This window comes from Muntiacus reevesi, chromosome 17, assembly GCF_963930625.1.
Source record: "Muntiacus reevesi chromosome 17, mMunRee1.1, whole genome shotgun sequence".
In the NCBI taxonomy this organism is placed as follows: Eukaryota; Metazoa; Chordata; class Mammalia; order Artiodactyla; family Cervidae; genus Muntiacus; species Muntiacus reevesi.
In genome coordinates this window covers 34165963-34187833 of record NC_089265.1, presented here as the reverse complement: position 1 = coordinate 34187833, position 21871 = coordinate 34165963, and the positions used below count along the sequence as shown (strand labels likewise).

The window sequence follows — 21871 nt, the reverse complement described above, 5'->3', positions numbered from 1 at the left end:
TTGTTGTGATCCACAGTGAAAGGCTTTAGTGTAGTAAATGAAACAGAAGTAGATGTTTTTCTGGAATTCTCTTGCTTTTTTGATGATCCAACGGATTTGGGAGTTTGATCTCTGGTTCCTCTTCCTTTTTTAAATCCAGCTTGAATATCTGGATGTTCTTGGTTCACGTACTGTTGAAACCTAGCTTGGAGAATTTTGAGCATTACTTGACTAGCGTCTGAGATAAATGCAATTGTGCGGGAGTTTGAACATTCTTTGGCATTGCCTTTCTTTGCCCCTGGAATGAAAACTGAGCTTTTCCAGTCCTGTGGCCAATGCTGAGTTTTCCAATTTAGGGTGGTATCATCTGCATATCTGAGGTTGTGGCTATTTCTCCTGGCACTATGTTGAAATCTGATTCCCTATGTGATCGTATTAGGAAGTGGGAGCTTGAGGAGGCCCTTAGGTCATGAGGGTGGAGGCCTAGTAGAATGGAATTAGTGCTTTGGAAGGAAACTCCTGACAGCTCTCCTGCATCAGACAGACAGTTTTCTATGAACCAGGAAGCAACACCTTGGTCTTAAACTGTGAGAAGTTTCTGTTGTATATAAACCATCCGGTCTATGGCATTCTGTTATAGTGACCCGAACAGGATAAGACAAATGCATCTGCTAGGAATTAACAGACGGAGCTGCACTTAACTTTTCTAATGACTTCTCCCATTATATCTCCGCTTTCTAGCACTTTGTTGTAGCCTGAGGAAAAATGTGCAAAATGTCCCTCTGTCATGGCCAGGTGGCACTTGGATATCAGGCCTTCCCTCATGACTTGAGTCTCTCTGCCCCTCAGCCCCAGTCACTCCTGGCAATGACTGGGTTCTCCACACAGATTTACTGTCACCTTTGTACCTGCCTTCATCTGCCCAGTGGCTGCCTGTGTTTCAATGGTGTTCCAGTGTCACTGACACTGAACGATATCCTTATGTGTCTTAAAGTTTCAATAAAAAGACAATGTTTGTATATCAACCAATATGGATACATTTCAATATAGTAACTCCCAGTAAAGCTACAGTGGTGCATACCAGCTGAATGTCTGTCTTGCCTGGGCAGAGATTAACTCGCACTTCTCAAAATCTTAGAAATGACCCAGACCAGCCCAGAGCACTGTAAGTATGACTGCAGAGAATCACAGGGGCTTTGCACATCGTCACTGGGAGCAAAGCTGCATCTCTTTCTCGTTCCTTAGGCTGTGCTGCCTATAATTCACTTCACTAGGGATATTCTGAGCCAGCATCTGTAGTCTGCCATTCTAAATAGAGGAGGTGGGATGGACAAAGAAGGGAGAAATTCCAGAAATTAAAAGCTAACAGACAGTAAGAAATTGGCGGGATCCTTTCTCTGTTATCTGACACGGTTGACAAAAGAAAACCAAGAGTGTGGAACTTGCTAGATAAGGACCCAAACATCCTTTAGGCTGCCAACATGGGTATCTTTCTTTTGGTTGCCAGTGTCCTATATACATTAAGTATCCACTGCTTTTCAAAAACAATCCCATACATCATGCAGACTCCCTAGGCAATGTTTGTGCTGCCATCCCAACAGTTGCTTAAAGAAAAAGCAATTTCTGTAGCCCTAGATAGGCAGTGCTTCAGGTTATAGTTTGAGAAATTAAATGTTCAAGGCCTTTGGTGCTTCCAGTTTTGTTTGGAAGAGGACACAGACCTGGCATTTGGAAAGCATTTGCTCTCCATTAAACTTACCGAACCTTGACAAACCAGAGGAGCCAGGAATTAGCCTGCCACCAGCCAAGGCTGGGCCTTCCAGAGCCGATAAAGACAATGAAAACAATAACACTGCCATTTATAATCTTCAAAGGGATTCTGCCAACTTTTAACCCAAAAGGACCTCACAATCTAAAAAGTATCTCAAGGGTTGTTCTATAGAAAAACAAGAAAGTGTTTGATCAGAATCTCCTTTCTTGCTGCTTTTTGTCCAGAATTGCCCTCTTAGCTACAGAAGCAAGTGGAATATGTCTCCATCTCACTGTCACTCTCTGTTGGGGTAAATTTACTATGATGACATTCAAGGAATGGAGAGGACACAGGAAGAGTGAGTGGTCTTTAGGTCTGAAGTGCTCCAGTGGCCAAGCATTAGGTTTAACTCCCTAAACTATTAGCATAGTGTAGTTAACGCCAGCCTGACCCCTTCGGCCTTGACATCATCTAACCTCCATTCATTAATACAAACAACCGAATTTACTGGAGCGTGGATTTTCCCGTTCCTGGCCTATCATAAAATAAGTCATGTTGCACAAAATGTTTGATCTGCTCTAGCAATGGACGCCATTAACCAGGTTCCCTGGTTATCTATTTGGGAACAGAAAATGGGATTTAGAGAGTTTGGAAACTGAGTAAAGACTTCTTCACATCTTAGTCTATGCTTTTACCACTGATAGATGTGGCCTACATTGGACAATGACAATTCAAATCATTTTCCATTTTAGGGTGTGTCAAAATTTTACTCTCATCCTTGACATTTATAGCACTAAGTCCCACTACAATACTAACTCTTTAAGTGAATCAACTCCCACTATAAAGCTTGCAAGACATGAAGCAACAATAAGTGTCAACTATGAGAAGTGACCGAAAGCAGGCTGGGAGGACAAGTGAAAGATGAATACCCCTTAACCTCAGTGAATTCATTTCACCTTCTAACACTAATCAAGGTTGCTCAAGAATTTGTCAATGATAGGCATACATGTTCCCTTCTGTACCTCAAGATGGGAAACAAAGTAGAAGAGAAATAGCAAAAAGCAGAGAGACAAAGGGGGAATAAAGTGAACAATCACCCACTACATAATTGAGCTTCCTGGGCTGGGAATGGTCTTTGTGAATCCTCCCTTGGAGACTCCCATTCTTCTAGCCAGGCTTGCCAGCCATGCATCCCAGTTGCCCACAAATAATACCCCTGTAGTGGAAATCCCAGCTGTATACGTTTTACTCCCCTACTAGTGCTTCAGTTTTTCCGAACTCTTTCTTCCCTCCATGTGGTTACCCAGACCAATTCATGTGCTTATTGGCATGTTATGAAACATGGAAACAATTAAAGACCACATTCTGGGGCACAAGAATAAGCTGCTGCAGAATCAGTGAACTATGCAGAACTTGAGACGATTTGGCAAAAAAAGATGGAAACTGTGGAATAAAACCCACTAACCATATCTCATGTCACACAGTATACAAGTCTTTAAATTGATTTGTGCATTTTCAGGCAGCAATCAAACTTCAACTTCAAAATCTCTAGTTTTCAGCTTTATATATACATATATACATATACATATACATATATATATATATATATATATATATGTATATTAATATATCCTAATGAAACTCATAGAAAATATTCAACTTACACATTTTCTCCTCAGGGTTGATATATGAAGGTACACACTGTGCAAACAGTCTCCTGATTTAAGTTTGGTATTCTTGCAAGGCCACATTTAAGGGAGACTGATGGCATTTGAAAAATCAAAGAACTGAAGTTTTCAAATGGCCACCGTAAGCCCTAAGCCCTACCTCATGCTTGTAAGACTTCATCAGCCTTCCAAATGCGAATAATTCTCTAACAAAAGATCAGGGAAATGTCTAATACATGCAAGAGTAAATTTTTTCTTCAGTGAACTATTCTAATTCAGCAAGGGTTACAAGCCCTGCTGCTGTGTCAACCACAGAGAGAAGTTGGGAGTGAGTCTTGGCACAGTAGAGGGCTAGAAAACAAAGGAGGCTGGTTCTGAGAAGAGAATTCCCTATTATCATAAATAAGTAAGAATGGGTAAGGAGAGTGAAAAGCTGAACCAAAAGGAAATGTGGTATCAAAACTATATTACATTTAGTGGTAATTATTACTACACATAACTCATGTTCATAATAAAACTGTTTTCACATTGTATTGCTTCAAGATAACTGAAAGTAGCCGCCAGAATGTTCTATTGTAGACTTTTTACAGGCAGATTAATACACTTCCTGTGTCAGGGTCTCCATTCTGGAGATTCTGTCAAAGGCAAATGCAAAGGGCCCCCATGTTCTGAGCTACACTCTCCTGTTGACTAGGATGCATGGTTGCGCAACCCTGGGCTGGGAACAGGGGCAAAACTATGTGTAGTGATTCTTGTGTTTGGTTAGGATTCACCAACAACCACAGAGAAACAGACTCATTTCATTTGGTAGCAATACTTGATTTCTTTGGAAGCCAGCTTTAGGGGAAACTAAACTTATAATGGTAAGGCCTCTAACTTCTCTACTTCAACCAAAAAATAATAGTGTAGACTCACTGAGACACCTTGTCACATTCTTTATCTAAAGTAATATCCCCATTAACGCCTCCATGTAATCCAGAAAGGAGACCTTGAGGTGTCCAGCAGCTTGCTTGATGTCACATAGCTAGCGTGCACTACAGCTGGGCTCTAAACCCAGACATGTGACTGCAACGCACCCCTGCTTGGAACTCTTTCAGGCAGCCTCCTCTGATGGTGGTGTCCCCGGGCAATTCTGTGCAGTATCATGCAATCTTTTCTTCCTATTCTTCTCTCTTTCCCACTTTAGTTAACAGGTATTCCTGCCTACTTGCAATGCACAGAAGTGTTTACATACACACACATGCCTTTTTTTAAAATAAGCCAAGGGGATGAATTTTATTTTAGGAACCCAAGCCTTCATCAAAATAATGAAATTTCAAGCTTTAGCCCTTGGAGAAGTGATTTGTTTAAGCTGCCTGGACCTCTTCCCTTTATGAGAGAGACTACAGCAGTTTCTAAATAAAGCCAAGTAGGTCATATGACTGCTTTGAAGTTGGCTGCTGGGACCTGAGAATTCATTGAGGTGCAGGTCAGCGCACATAACCCTAAAAGTTCCCCAAGTATGGAGCTATATATTTCAGCAACAACTAACCACTGTTTAAAACACTGTATAGCAAAATTTAATCTATGTTCTTGTTTGGAAAATCCAGGCATGCTTTCCCCTTCTTTCCTGGGACTTTAGGGGAAAGAGCAAGTGGACAGGGGAAAACTGAGGTGGGAGGATGTGAGGGAGGAAGATGAAGAGCAGGTGAGATAATCTGGGGGTTCAGTGCTTTGTTAGATCTCTCCAGGGCATTTGGTCATTTATTTTCAAGTGTTCTAGATTGAGGAACAAAGGCTTTGGGGCTTTGGGGGTCAGGGTATCATCTGTATAGCCAGGGTTGATGATGATTGAGATCTCGCAATATTGCCTTATGTGGGTCATCATAAGACGGAACCATCACAGAATAAAAAGCATAGGCAGCACTTTATTTGGCCTCCTCAGGTCATTTAACAAAGGAGAGAGCTAACTTGCAAGAGCAAAGAGTAATTAATGAAGGGGACAAACAGAGTTCATTTAGTAACTTCCAAATAAGTTTCTCTGTCTGAGGTGGGGAAAAAAAAGGTAGCCTGCAACACAAAGATAAACTGTAGGTATTTAAGTCACAATGCCTTCCACCAAGAACTGCTCATTACCATCACATGTTGCACTGGCAGTGGGGCCAGTTAGAACTAACTTTATTATTAGAAGCAATTAGGGAGAAAAGGGGCAGAATTTCATTTGGTTATTTCAAAACAAGTTTCTGTGCATGGCTTAATGAAAGCCTGCAGTGTCAAGATAAAAATGTGTGTTTTACTGAAAACAGCTTTTGCAAATGACTGCTTGTTACCAGCCAGTATCTCTAGGCAGAGCAGTCTGGGTAAGTTAGATCTACATGTGTACTGTAACATAATAGTTCAGTTGCCTCTGCTTCACAGAGGTGCTAACAGGCAGTATGGCCTGGTGGGTAAGCACATGTGTTGTGGAGACAGACTGTCTGTCTTCAATTCCTCACTCTGATCTTGGTAACTGAAAGAGCTTGGGTGACCTTCTGGAATGTCCTGGCCTCAGTTCACTCATATATAAAATGGAAATCATAGTAGTGTTTATCTCATGAATTATTGTAAAATATCAGTGTACCCAATATATGTTAGACCTTGTTAAAATTATTAACAATTGTATCTAAGAATCATTTGGATAGGGAGTTGCTTTAAGGAAAGGGCTGGTTATATATAGGGATTATATAGAGGTTACCCTGAGTATGAGTCAATATAAGATCTATTTACATCTTTCAAATGGTATTTGAATGTAACATGTAACACATATATGTCTTCACAGTCATACAAGTTTTTTTTAATCTAAATTCATTTCAGATAATATTTCTATAGAATTCACATTCTGAAAAGATCTGATTGCTTTTTAGCTTTGCTAAACCAATTGTGTACCATATTTATTGATTTCCCAGCTTTAAAATAACAGCTAGGACTTTTTATATTCTCCGAAGTCTGAGCTTTTTCCTTAGGGATCTCCTGAGCAGTCTTCAACTCCTCTCTCATAGACACACTAGAGCTAAGAGAAACTGCCATGTTTTGAGCTTGGAAGAATGTTTAAAACTTGGCTGTCATACAACAAATAAGGACTCAGGCTTTGACTTCCTTAAAATACCCTTTTTGAGAATACTGTGACCCTAGTAAAAGAGCCCTCTCACTGGTAGTTTCAAGCTCTGCCCCGAACGCCCCACGCTTCAGGGAGAGTATATGGTGTCTTCAGTGATTTGTCAGACTTGTTCCTTAAATTCTCAAGGTTACTGATTTTCATCAAATGGCTACAATATTTGCATGTACACTTGGGAATGTGGGTACTGCTTACCCATTATGTTCTAGTTTTGCAAATCAAAAGCATTCAACCAATATGCCATGCTCCATAACATTGGATCCATATGATGAATAAAATTCCTCTCTTAGACCTTACTAAGCAATGACTCTGTTATTAAAATCTATTCATTTTGGAGAAGGCTACACTAGCAAAATGCCCTCTACATTTACATGTTTTCTCAGCTGTGTATTAACCCACATCATTTTTCTGACTGCCCTGACTTAATTTATGATAATTTGAATAATTTTTGAAAGGCTCCCCTTTCACAGAATTTTAGATTTTCACTGCAGATTATGAGAAAGAAAAAGTTGAAAATGTCAGGAAGTACATATTACTGGGATTTTCCCCCAAAGTCTGTGCATTCCTATTAAATGTGAATGTTAAAAAGATATCCCAAGTTGGTATTTATTTTATCTAGCCAAGTTACCTACTTCTTTGAGTGCTATTTTTTTTCTTTTAGTGATCATACACATCATAACATGAGACAATTTCCTTTTTGAAAGATACAAAAGAATGTTAAAGCATGATTTAATCTAAGCTGTTGATACTCACTCATATTTAGTGGCTGTTAAAAAATCAAAACTTAACGAAAGCTTAGATTCTGACCAGAACTATCTGAGGGGAGATTTTAAGAGGGAGAAAGTAGATACTCATCCTTACCCTGGATCGCTCTTCTAGTTTTGTCATCATAACAACTGTGGCACTCCGTTGTTCCCATATCATTCTCCAGAAGTCCCCGAATGTTTCCGGTAGAGATCCCTGTGTTGCAATATAGGCATTTTGTTTCCTGTAGCCATCTATGTAATTGGCATTCACATAGTCACTTCCTGGGATGCCTGTAAAACAAGGAGTGTTATGCAACTATGTGAACATATCACAAGAGGAAACAGCCTGGGACATGGCCTGATGACAGTGTTATATCATTGTTTCACACTGTATTAAAGTTTGGTTCTGAAATAGGATTAAAACCGGTTCTTATTGGGACCATCACATTAAAGAAATACAATGTCTGAAGTGTTCAATCTTTGTGACATGACAAGGTGGACTCCAAAGAAAGAAAAACACAACTGATTGTTCATGCAGTGTCTTTTCTCTCACATGTTTTCCCCATTGCATCAGCAAAATATAGCTTGCAAAGGAAGATAAGCAATTATCTGGTCATATTCCACATTCACTCTTTCTTTCCCAGACAAAAACCAAATAAAGTAATGCCTGAGTCTGAAAATGCAGTATAGGGTGGAACATGTCCTAAGAGTAAAAAATTCTTTCCATATTTAGCTAACAGGGAATTCATATATAAACTCATTTAATCCTCACAACAACTCTTGACTCATGAACTCTCGGAAGTTCAGTCATGACCTTCCTTTCACAAAGGAGGAAACTAAGGTGCAGAGAGATGCAAAAATGTGCCAAAATTGGTGGAGTCTGGTCTAATTATAGGCAGGCAGTCTGCTACATCTGTGTCTTAACCTCTGTAGGGTACTGCTTCTCCCTTAAACTTCCACGGGTTGTCGAATCACACAAATCTCTCTTTGGATGATGACAACTGCCTCCTACTTGGTTGTCCCATTTCTACTTTTGTCCTTTGCAGTCTGTTCTCTATTTCGACGAGAGCAGTTTATAAAAATGTATTTCAGACACTGAATGTATCTTCTTCAAACCCAACACTGGCTTCTCCTTATACCTTAAATAAAATCCAAATTCTCAACAATGGTACAAAGCTCTGTACTTCTCCAACTCATCTTGTCTACTCATCTACTCACTTTCCAGTCTCCAGACACTGCCCTGCTTCTACATGCTGGCTTTGTTAGAAACCATTGCTCCCCCAGCTTACTGCCATCCCGCATCCCACAACACACTGTCTGTCTCCTTCTCATCAGGAAACACTGAGCCTCCAGCTCAGAGGGCCTGTTCTTCATACCCTGGGACCTCAGAACTCTCTTGGCAACATTGTAATTCTAAATTTAATTGTCCACTTGCATACTGCTTGTTTTATGTGCCTCTAGACCACATACCTTTTATTTACCTTTACTATCCCTGGTGACAAAAAGAGTAAACAATTTGCCCAAGTTCCAACATTTAAAAGTGGCAAAGCTGTAACATAATACAGATATTCTGATTAAAAGTCTAATTTTCCTTCAGCATGGTGCCTTTAAAAGGGTTACAGGGAAGTCTGAACTTCCAAGAAGAGTGACCAGAATGATGATGGAAATCAAAGCTATTTCGTATGAGAAAGGAATATATATTAAAACCTGGCAAAAAAATAGGAGTTGGACATAAGAGTCGCCCATGAGTCAAGAGAGGTTGAGGGTTGCTATGTTGAGACCCAAATCTTTCAGTTCTGAAGGATGTAACTACAGACAGATGAATTTCATCTCCAGTATAATAAAGCATTTTCATATAGTCAGAATCAGAAAGGATATAGATTTCCTTCAGATGTAATGAGTTGCCTATTCCTGAAGGAATAAACACTTTATAGGGATATTAGCATGATACAGGAGATAGCACTAGAACCTGTACATGGTCCCTTCTTACTTTGGGAAAATATGAGTCTTGGATTTATTAAAAAAAAAAAAAGAATATATTCTTTATAATGGAACATATGTTCCCAAGCTAAGATTACTATATTTCAGTGATTGCCACTTGCAATTACTTTGACTGCTTTTCTGATTCCAGTTGTAAAATTGATCCTCTCAAGAAAAGTAATGAAAGTCAGATGGAGACTACTGGGTTCCAAGATGAACACATGGATGTGAAATACCACCAGCATCAGTGAAAAGCCTTTTGAGCAAAAACTGAAATGCACGGTTTGTTGTAACATTATTCATCTATTACAGCTACTCAAGAAGCTGTTGGGGTTCTGGCAGCCCTTTGTTGATAAAGATCCTATTCCTCCCTGACACCACATTATTGCAGATTCAAAGGACAGTTTAAATAAAGTCCTCAGGTTACAGCCACTGGGAAGCATGCACATCTCCATGTCTGCAGGATTTGGTTCTGAGCCAACAATGAGTCTATAACACAGGGAAAGCTCACCTTAAATATTGTAATTTAGCAGGTAACATTAAAGAAATGATAGAAAGGATTCTGGCTAAGGGCCTCACTCTGCTACCAGTACACAGAAAACTTTTTTTCCAAGAAAATTCAAAAATGGAGAAATCTGGTTTAATGACTCAGAAAATATACCAGCTGGGCACCGTGCCATTTCTTCCTTATCAAGGGTAACAAATGTGTCTGAACAACGCATCTGAGGACACAGGTGGTGAATGTGAGACACACGTCTAAGAGGTGGAATCAGACCTCGCCTACATTCTTGCATAAACTTTAATCAGCTATCACATAATGAATTGTTGTTTGATGTATTGCTCAAGTTTGAACAATATGTTGTTATTATATTTTATGGGGAATAGGTTGATACCGAATAATAGTTGGGACAAAAATACAAAAATTCTTCTGAAAACTATTAGGCACCTGGATCCATACTGTATCACTAAATGCTTTAAGAATTTGGGACTTGATATTGTGCAAAGAAGAGAATTGAAAACAATACTTTGACACCTAGGAGAGCTAATTGTTAGGATATTTATTCAGGATATTCAGGATATTTATATCCTGAAAATAATGTGAGGATCCTCTTTATATATTTTGACACGTGTCTCTAAGTAGGTAATACCTAGAATAAAAGTCTCCTGGCAAATTGCTTTACACACTCTGACAAAAAGACACTTCCAGTAAGTTGTATCACATGTTCTTTGCAATGTGTAGATGTGAGGGACTACTGTGTTCTCAAGCAGCTCTAAGACCAAGTGTGTCCTATATTCATACAACCCAACATAATAAACTGTGCAGAAAGATGAATGAGAAAAGGTCTGAGAAATAATGGTGGCTTGCACTTCTAAAGAAAAGATTAACCTCAGATTGAAAGCTAAGGTTAAAGAGAAGTGTGTTTTGAGTAGACAAGACCTCTATTTTCAAATTGACATATTTAGAATGATTTTTCAGCCAACTCCAATGAAAAAAACATACTATATTGACTTTCCTCTAATGTAGTGCAAATCAGTGTGCACTACTAATCCATGAGAAGTGTGTAAGAATTAACTGAATTCTGGGGCTATGTTAAGTGGAAATATAACTTAAAATGCAGAACTGAAAGAAAACAGAATTACTGTCAATCAGCTGATTGCTTTTATTTCTTAGATTTGTGAAGATATGTCCAAAAGTACAGTAATGGTGCCTTGATTTTTTTTTTTTTTCTTTTTGAGAGAAAGAGGTAGTAAAATAGCAAGAACTTGAAAAAAAGATGTCTGAAACTCATCATAAGTAGAATCTTAGGACTGGTCCTGCTGTAGGCACTCTCTTGGTTCTAAGTCCCATAGGGACAATTGGTCTTAAGGTCATTGTCCAAGAAAAACAGGTTAGAACTAGACCTTGTCCTTTCCTAGGCATCCATGGCTTTACTACATTTATAAAAGTAAGTTTTCATGATTTTCTGTGTATTTTTTTTTTTCATTTAAAAATATTGATTTATTTATGGCTGCAGTGGGTCTTCATTGCTTCACACAGGCGTTCTCTAGTTGCAATGAGGGGGGCTGCTCTTCTTTGAGTTGTGCCAGCTTCTCGCTGCAGTGGCTTCTCTTGTTGTGGAGCACAGGCTCTGGGGCGTGCAGGCTTCAGTGGTCCTGGTGCATGGGTTCAGTAGTTGCAGCTTGAGGGCTCCAAAGTGTGGGCTTAGAAGTGTGGCACATGGGCTTAGTTGTCCCCACGGCAAGTAAGATATCAGACTAGGGTTCGAACCTGTGTCCTCTGCATTGGCAGGCAGACTCCTAACCACTGGATGACCACAGAAGTCCTGGTTTCCTATGTATTCGTTCATGTGTATTCTCCAATTAATAATAGTCACGTACACAATTCCAATACCAACAATAGTTATCATTCTAATCTAATCATCTAATAAGTGAGAAAATAGGCTAGATCTTATCTTCATATTATACCCCACTGTATTCCACATTCCTGTCTTCTAGTTTGTTTCATCAGTTAATGGACTTATTTTTTGTGGTGCTTAGAAATACTACATACATGCTTTCCGCTGGGTCTTTGTGTTTTGGACAAACTGAACTTGGAGCTATAAAACTCAAGCCTTTAAGATATTGTGATTCAAACATGGTTGGGTCACGTTTAGGCTCTCATTTTATTTACTGGGAATTGCTAGTTACACTATTGGTGGAAAAATGAGCCTGGGTGTGAACTTTGGGCTCCCTTGTTTTTTCTATCTGAAAAATTTTGAGAACTTTTGAGTTCAACATGCAGAGGAAATGCCATTTTTCATCATTTAAGCATGGGATTAACACTTTAGAGCTTTATAGTGATTTTCTCCCATATATTTGAATATTAACAAATGGAGAGGAATTCTTGGAAAGATGAAGCTATTTGGTTTGAAAGAGTATTCCTGATGAATAATTAACTCACACTGAGAAAGGTTTTAAAACCTTGAAAGCATGTTGAAATGTCAAAGAACATACTATCTGAGCTGTTTGGTCCTGACTGGGTTAAAATACTTTTTCTTTTCTTTTTTCCCTTGTTAATTTGATGAGAAATAATTGGGTCATGTGGGTGTCGTTATAAAAAAAATAATAATAATAAATAAATAACTTGCTTTGCACTCAGTTTTTCAGGTCAGTAGATAATTTGATTTGAAAAGATTGTTGAGAGGTGTTTATAATTATAAAATGTTAATAATAAGGCCTTATGTTCTTCAGTAAAAAAGCAGGACCCAAAATAGTACATAAATTATTTTATCAATGTGAAAGTAAGTAATCTTATAAGGGGCAAGTATGTACTTCTGTATCATAAAAGTTGTGACTCATGAAACAATACTAAGATCATACTAAGACGTCAGAGACTTTGACCAGGAAACTGAAACTCTGGGTTAGGGCTGCTGGGAAGTTGTTCTTTGACATCTGGGCAGTGGTTCAACTTGTACAGACCTCTGACTGCTTATCTGCTAAACAAGGTGTGCTGGACAAATTGATTCCCTCAAGTCCCTTTAAGTTCTAAAATAAGATTGTGTCTCTGTGGTGTTTTTAACCTTCTTGGATTCAGAAATCTCTGTGAAGTTCTTTTTAAGCTATATAGAGCCTTCAGTGGCTATCAGATTAGACAGGTACACGCTCTGATGATCGTTCAAGTTGGTTCCTACTTCTTCTACCTTTGATGAGCTGTGATGAGATTTTTTGGTGTGATTGATACTTTAAATTTTGACTAGAACCCGATAGGGTAAAAAATAAACAGATTCAAAAGCATGAGGAGGTGGTAGGACTAGGCTAGCACGTGGTCTATTCAGGAAAAGTAGCTTTCTTTGACTTGTGGAGGTGGGAATGAGTAAGAGGCAGAGTTAGAGGCAAGGTGGGGAACCCCACTCATGGCTCTAGAGGACAAACTGCTGCAGCAACACACAGCGGGACCAGAACTTTAGCTCACTGGCTGGCTCTGCTCCAGCTCACAGCGTGGCATCAAAGCTCCAGTACTTCCATTTCCTTTCACTTCTACAAACCCTTTGTGAAGTTTGTGTCAAAGAATTTTTTTTTTTTTTTTTGGTAAAGCAGTTTATTCCCTGTTGTAAGATAGAAGTACTCAAGACCCACTAGAGTACAAAAGCTACCTTTCATTTAATCAGTAATGTCTCCTGCTCCACTTCAATACACAAATAAAAAAAAAAACTCTAACAACAATGAATTGCCAGTTAAGACCTAGATTGTAATTTTTACAACCCACAATGCAGAAAAAAACAAAAAAAAAATGTTTACTTTGTTTGCTGACACCGGCAAAACCACAGAACAGAAAATAGATAAACAAAATCTAATAATAATTTACTAGTAAATTTATTTAATTTCAAGGGACACAGGCCTTCTTTCTCCTTCACTTACACCATGGCAGCCACTCACAGCTGCATCAGAACTAGCAAAACAAAGGCTTCTCTTTGCAACATACCAGAAAAAACAAATGCTTCTTGCAAAGGCAGAGGGTATTATCTGCAGAAGTCTCCCTGGATATGACTGCAGTTTGCCCTGTGACCCTCCATGTTTCTAGCAAATGCAGGATGATTCTTTTTAGAAGTGTGCCTTTCTGTATGGGTACCGCAGCTCATCGCCACTGTGAGTTCTGGAGGAATGGATAACTTCCAGAGAGTCTGTGAACCCCGCCTGCACTCTCCAGTGTGTCCTGCTTTCTTTGGTTTTCTATACCTTGGCCCTGCTGAGGAGGCTGGGTCATGAGAGTGGCTACAGAGAAGGAGGTGGGTGATTGAGTCGTCTCTGAATGCATTGCAAGATTAGCTACATGTATTGGGACTTCTCAGCATTGTGGTGGAAGGGACTCATTTCTAGTTAGGGGACACTTAGCCCTGAAATAAAGCAGCATTTGGGCCACTGCAGTATGCCTGTTCAGCTGAGTCACAGAGTTTTTGCCAACTTAGCTTATATTAATATATATACACATATATGAAAGTCGCTCAGTCATGTCCAACTCTTTCTATACAGTCCATGGAATTCTCCAGGCCAGAATACTGGAGTGGCTAGCCTTTCCCTTCTCCAGGGGATCTTCCCAACCCAGGGATCAAACCCAGGTCTCCCACATTGCAGGCGGATTCTTTACCAGCTGAGCTACCAGGGAAGCCCAAAAATACTGGAGTGGGTAGCCGTTCCCTGCCGCAGCAGATCTTCCCGACCCAGGAATCAAACAGGGGTTTCCTGCATTGCAGGTGGATTCTTTACCAACTGAGCTACAATTATTGTAGGACTTTATTTCACAATGAAATAGTCAAAATCGAATGCAGAGTATCAGCAGGAGTTCCGTCTGTAGGACACTCAGTGCCCGTCTCCTCATCTACATCCTAACATATGAGCCGCACTATCATAACATCCCTACCCAACACCCCTGTGAGAGTTTCAAATGAGTAAGTTAATTTGAAATGTCTAAAATACACATTGGATACTGGCTATTCTTATGATCGATGTGATCAAAAAAAATGATATAAACCTACTCATTTCTGAATACTATACTGACAAAAAGAAACTGCAAATCTGGAAGGCTCCCTCCCCATTCTTATGTTAAAAAACCAATAACGGAGCAGACAAAAATAGTCATTTTTTAACAATACAGTCATGTACAACTTGTGCCTATATTCTAAAAACAGAGCCATACCACAGATGACGGAGGTCTCTCTGCAGCGTTAAGAGTGATGGAGGGTAGCTTCATTAGCAAAATCTGCATAGATGTACCACACAAGTGAAAAGAAAATCCCAGTAACTGAACAAAGACAATGGAGATAAAAATAAACTCAGAGCTTTCTCATTTACTCTTCGATTAGCTTCCTGGAAACAAAAGTACAGGAAAAAACCAACACAACCAACCACCCCTTAAAAATGTTTTTTCTCCTTTCTAGGTAAGAAGCACCACAGGGGCAGGCTGAGGTAGGCGCTGGGAATAACAGATCCCCACACACTTGCTCTGCTGCTCACAGGAGAGAGATGCCATTTAAATAGCTCTAATTAGTCTTTACGAAGGCTGCAAGCACCTTGTGAAATTGTTCCAAGTTTCCAGAGGTTAAATCCCATCTAGCTTTCAATTTAAGACAAATTAAGCTATAAAAATTTGACTGTGCACTGTTCCTCAAAAAGAAAGATGCCTTTATTTATTAAAAAAAAGATCACTCTGCAATAAAAGGATTAAATTTTGTCATGCTTGTAAATAATTAACTTGAAAACTGAAAGACTGAAAATGTTAAAGAAATGGAGCTAACTCAGTGATTGATGTTCTAAACAATGTGAGAAAAATGAACTCAACCAATATGGGATGGGATGAGACAAGTTTTTGTGTGTGCGTGTGTGTGTTTTAAGATGAGGCATATTTTCTAACCGACTTCCTTCAGTGGTGTAAGCAGAACTTCGAGAGCAAAATAAAATAAACCCAGGTGCCCACAAATTAGTCACTAGTGTCTGGGGTATGGGAGGAGAGGAGTGACGAAGAGAGAGAATGAACCGAGAGGAAAAGGAATCATATTAATTGCGTTGATGTGGGAAATATCACATGACAGCTATTAAAGGAATTCTTGACTGAGGAAAACAATTTTAACTCTTTAATGTAGATACTCCATATGAAATATTTATATTCAGTATAATTAGACATTTATTAGAAAATTTTGGATAGATTGCAGCTATTGATTTTCTTTTGTTTGTTTTTAGTTGCTTTTACTTACTGAAAATATATATGGTTACTAGATATGGCCTGCAGAAAAAAAAGAAGGGTAACCCCAGCATGGGTAAGATGTGTAACTGGAGAACGTCACCATGTGCTGACAGCTGTCTGAATGAATCAGTAGACATTTACCATTGAACACTGTACAGAGGAAGCTGAGACAGGGCTTAAATGTAGAGCACAAGTGTGGTGGCAAATGGCAATCAACCGTCCAGGGGAGTATCAGTAGTTTCTTCTCTTTACTTTTTAAATTTAGATTTATCTTAGGAGCAGTGATTCTGAGAGCTGCTCTCTCATTTTAAAGGTGCTAAACTGCCCATCTCACAAATAATCAAGTTGTTGTAACATCATCTATTTTCTTTACAGTTGGAATTTTTTTTGAGTTGTCCCTATTATGCAAATCAAATAGCAGATAATATATTTTGGATTTCCACTTAAAAGAACACATTCTTCCCCTTGTTGAAATCTGTAATGCTATTATAGATCTGGTTTTCATTTATCAAGCACCAATATTTTCTTTTGCTTCACAGAGTGCTGCAAATATATGCAGCTTTTTCATTTTGATAGTATTAATTTTTCCATAGATCATAAACAAAAGATATTCCATCTGTGAATAAAAGGATATATCAATAGTAGTAATAAAATTCACAACAGTAATGATATTTCCCAGTATTTACGGGGCATTTTCTTTTTGCCAAACACTCATCTAAAGGCTTTATATGCATTAACTCATTAATTCTCCTAATAATTCTAGGAGGTAGGCATTATTATTATTAATCCTATTGTACAGATGAGGAAACCAAGGCACAGGAACTTGTTCAAACAAGTTTTTCAAAAGCAAAAAGAACCTGGGATACTTTAATAGGAAAGAAGTTCTTGAGAAATACACACAGGCCCTTGTAGGAAGGTACCCATTACAGAGATGAAGTGAATAATGATGAATGAATGGTTTGAAACTAAATACACTCCCCCAAAACTAGAAAAAAATGAAACAAACCCATTTTTTACTAAGCTGCTTTTATCAGATTACAAACACCAGTGTTAAAAATGCATATGGCATGAAGTGCTGTATTCTTTGTCATTTCTAACTCTTAGAAAAAACCATTTAAACTTGGTTTTGTAGGAGAGACACAGATGAACCAATAATTCTATTTGGGTAAACCCTCTGGATTAAATGTGCCCCCTTCCCCACTCAAAAGAGCTAGTAATCTCTTAATGTCCAAGATTTAATACTTATCTATGATCTTTGGATTTAGACTCAACCTTCATAATTTTTTGGAATAGCAGGGGCAGTCTTATACATTCTCATTTTAGGTAGAACCAGAACGAAAGACACTGAGTCAGCGCTCCCTAAATTGAAGAATACACTTGCAAGGAGACTGTGTCCGTCATCTCTATGAAATTAGTATACAGATGTGTGTAGGGGCCTTTTGTTTGCAAGTGGAATTTGAAATGTTCATCAGATTCTAAGAAGGAATCAACTCCCCCCAAAGGGTTAACTAAAGTAAATGACATGCCCAAAATCACAAAGCTGCTAAAATCAGGATTTAGTTTCCAGTCTTCGGTCTTATTTCTCTTTCTTCCTAAGATACCTCCAAAAATGTAGTAATATTAAACAAACAAAAAATCCACCTGAAAGCCATTTATAAGTTGTTTATTCTTTGGAAATATTCACTTTAGCTTAAGTCTAAGAACACAATTGAAGAACTCTGGCTCTAAGATTTCTATGATAAGTGTTCCAAAATGTATATTTCAAAATTCCTAGACAGTTTTCCCAGTCAAAAGGACAGTTTCTGAGTTAGGTTGACATGTACAGGCTCCATTATCATGATTCAAAAGTGGCTAGAGTCCCAGGTTGCCTTTTGGAGAGAATAGCCATCTTGAGTTCAGTTGACTCATACCTGAGAATTTTGGCTCTGCCAGTTACTAGCTAATGCCTGTAAGAAGGTTACTAGACTTTAAAAAGTTTAACAGTTTCCTCATCTCAATTTTGTATGACAATGACTAGCTTTTGAGGTTGTTCTACACTATCAGTAAAATCTATACATGATTTTATACACTATATATAAAATCTAAGACATGATGCCCAACACATGGTAAATACCAAGACAGTCATGTCTATCATAATGTCTTGTCTTTGTTGTTTAATTTAAAAGGAGGATTTTAAATTTTGCTCTTGACATAGGCCTGGTCAATGACTTACAAAAAAATTCCATGTCAACACGTCTTTAAAGTGAAATACTAATTATAATTCTACTAATAGAAATGTAGTACTGGCAGCAGTGAAGATCATTATAGTTTAGGAAAAAAATAACTTTTTTTATTCCGGACTGTGATAATTACATTGATAGTTACAAGGCATTACAATAAATAACCTGCCTCTAATTGATATTCCTGAATTTACAAGAAGTTTAAGATATATAAAAAGTTATTTGAGCTAAGAAGATCACCTGTTAGGGACAGACGTAACATTCTGCAGTTGTAGGAGTCTGATGCATCCAGGTCACTGATGATTCCCTATTTTATGTTATAGCCTCAGGAAAGTTAGGCCATAAAAAGAGAAATGAAATACTAAAATGTGAACTTTGTGTTAATACGAAATGATAAAATGGATTATTTTAGTCAAAAAGGCAAGGCCAGGTGTTCGTATCCATGCTAGGTTACTTAGTTAAGTCACACCCTGTATCAGCGGGAAAGCAGGGTGAGTGATGTGGGCCCACGAAGCCTTGAGTGAGGAATCAGAAGAATTCAAATGTAAGCTCTATTAGTTGTTCATCTTTTGCACTGATACTCAGGGCTGATTCTCTGTTTGGGCTTCAGTTTTCTCATCTCTAAACATGGATACCTATCTATACTAATAAAATATTTATACTGTTGCTTCATCAGACTGCTATGAGTATAGTAAATAAGATAGCTGATGTGAAAACTACATAGAGCTAACTCTTAGAGAACTCAAAAGTGAAAGACATTACACTATGAAAACTGATACTCAGAAGTCAAAGTGACAAAACGAGTTAGGACAGAGTTGTGACCCAAACCCAGATTTCCTTGCTCTTTACATTTTGGTTTGGTCCCTTTCTCTTTTCCTACGTTAATGAAATTATACTTTCTAGACAAGTTTGGAGTCTATAAGATTAAGCATATTATCATATATTATCTTATGCACATATAAATATTAATTTCCATTTAGTCTTTTTTGACAATATTTTAAGTCAGTGAAGTAAGTCCTATCATCTCTCTCTTTCAGGAGTTATTATTTTCTCTTAAGTACTGCCTAAACATGTTGGGATGCCAACAGGAACTGCACTGGTCAGGAATTCAATTGTGTTTTCATACTGCTTACCATCTAATTCAATAATTGTGAGCATTTTGTAATTAGGACTCTCTTAAATTTATTTTGCATTTTCCCAGCATACATAAAATAATTGTAATTTGGAGATACATCATGAAATATCAGTATTTTCAAGGCGTTCAGTAAGCACATCAGTGCCCATACACAATTCCTTATTCTTTTAAGTTTTTCCCTTGTCTTCTCTCAATGGAAGAATGTTAAGAGTTTTGCTCTGTTAAACCAAGATAAAGACAACACAAGTCATTGTGACAACTCCCAGTTTTTTCTTTAATGTCATCAGATCACTCTGCAAAGTAATACAAAGGGAGTGATCAGAAACACAGAGAGAAAAACAACCAACGGATCCTATATAAACCACTCAACCACACTCATGTAAGTTATCACCATGGGTGGAACCCAAAACAAGCACATTAAGTTTTATAAACTGTATGTGCAGTCACATAGCATTTTAATATATTCTAAAAATCTGGCTCTGAGCTATCAAAGATCCGTTTACAGGAGAAGCCTCAGTTACTGCTTCTGTGGTTCCAGATGCTGGCATTTTTTCTGTGCTTAAGATATAGGATGATTGCTTTTCCCCTTAAATATCTGCTGGCTAGGGCTTAGTCTAAGATAAAACTCTGTTCATGCTTGTAATCTAGATTAAAGCTCTCTGTATAGCCCATAAACTTCAATTAAATGCTTCTAACCTTTTGCATAACACTTAAAATTGAAAAAACTTTTGGTTTCTAGGTCAGCTCTAGATTTAGGGTGTATTTGTGGACACAAAGCTATAAAAAGGCACGTTTTAGTCTGATTCAAGTGCTTTGGATCTTATTCTGTAAAAATAGCATGGGAATGAAATGTACATAGTTTCCAACTATCATAATAAAGGTGCAAGGAGGAATATTCTTTGTCCTTTGACATACTTTACTGTTATGATGGTGGAAAATAACAGGTTAAGGAAAATGATGACATAGCAGGCAAAAGCATAGGGAAGTGGTAGTATTGAGTGACCTAATTCTGAGTGGTTTGAAACAATACTACAGGGAAACAAAGGCAGTTTGACAAGTTCTCCAGCCAAGATCATTCCAAATGGGTTCTCCATTTCTATTCATTTATTTTATTTTTATCATTTACCTTGCTTCACTAGTGACAAAAAAGATTTCTTTCCTCTATGTGTGACTTGGTTTAGTTTTTATTTACCATGAAGATAACTTAAGAGACTTGAGACAAGAAATTGCTGCTGTTGTTTTTTCCTTTTACAATGGGAAGCAAAGTGTGAGCCCTATATGGTAATCATCCACATATACCATTCACAGTTTCTGAATAGGACCTCAAAAGAAGCAACTACCAATGTGACACTATCCTGCTTGAACTACCATTGGTGAAACTGATAAAAGTGATCTTTTTTTTTTTTTCCCAGTATGAAAAAACGTTAACCCCTGGACAACTAGTATCTTTAATTTCCACAAAAAGATTTATTATTTATTTATTTGTTTTGTTAGAACATTTTCCAACATCAAAAGTAAAATCAATTGTGAGAATTTTACAAAATATATCTATGTCACATAATACCATTTTGAGAAAAGGGGACTGAGGTATGGACTTGCTCAAATGCTGCAAGATATAATAGTTCTTGTTCTAAAACTCGAACTTAATGTGCTATTGCCTTTGGTGCTGATGGGAAAAGTTTTTAAGCAGAGACTCATTTTCAGATTAAATTTGGATGCTAGGGAGGCAGGTAGGACTTGGTCAGGGTTATGAGATAAAGTGGTGGCCATCATAGATTTTGGAAGCAGAAAACAGGGAAAGATACTTGAACAAATATATGTGAAAATTTTTCAGTTGTAGTGTTCTAGAAAAGGACTGGGTCTGAAGCTGGTATTATTTAATGCTTTATAAAACATCTGGAAGAGGGTAAGCAGTGAACTTTTAAGTATGAAAAAGCCACAATGCTCTTTCAGATGCCAGTGAGGATGAATATGGTATGTGGCAGTTGGTGGTCCAGGGTAGCTATTATGACAGAGGAAAGGATTTAAGTGACATTGTAAACTACTTTTTAAGAATAGCAATCCAATGCAGTGCTTCAGCCAAAAAGACTAACAAAATGCTGACTGTTGAACACAAGCTCTTGGGTATTTTTTAATATGCCATGTGAGAAGGATTTATTATTGGAAAGAGATGAATGGATAATACTCTCATGAATCCTTCAGAGAAGCTAGGTACAGTTGAGGAATGATCCTCATCTTCTAGAAGCAATCCTTCCTTCTGGGATAAAATCCTTAGTACAACTGATTACCAAGCAGTCCACAAATAGATGCGTCAGACATTTCTAATGTGCTTTATTTTTATTAATCACATCACCATCACCAATTCCTAAACTTTTAATTGTCCTTAGTGATTATCTAGATTTATATGCAAATAAGCCCCTCACAATTTTTAAGTTACAGTCTGTGGGCATCTTCTGATAATCACCTGTTTATTCATAACCATCAGCAAGCATCAGTAAAATGGGCAACCTCAATTTGCTTCTCTTATATAAACATGAACTAAAT

General features: G+C 37.9%; 1 protein-coding gene across 7 annotated transcripts in view; it reads right to left on the bottom strand.

Annotated features, from left to right (window-relative positions):
• Window positions 1-21871, bottom strand: part of PTPRD (protein tyrosine phosphatase receptor type D) — a 541703-nt gene that overhangs the window by 59622 nt on the left and 460210 nt on the right. For all 7 annotated transcript variants that reach the window (XM_065907691.1, XM_065907693.1, XM_065907692.1 and 4 more), the window contains one exon: window positions 7391-7566. In XM_065907691.1, the coding sequence (XP_065763763.1) occupies window positions 7391-7566 (176 nt within the window). The remainder of the gene's footprint in view (window positions 1-7390; window positions 7567-21871) is intronic.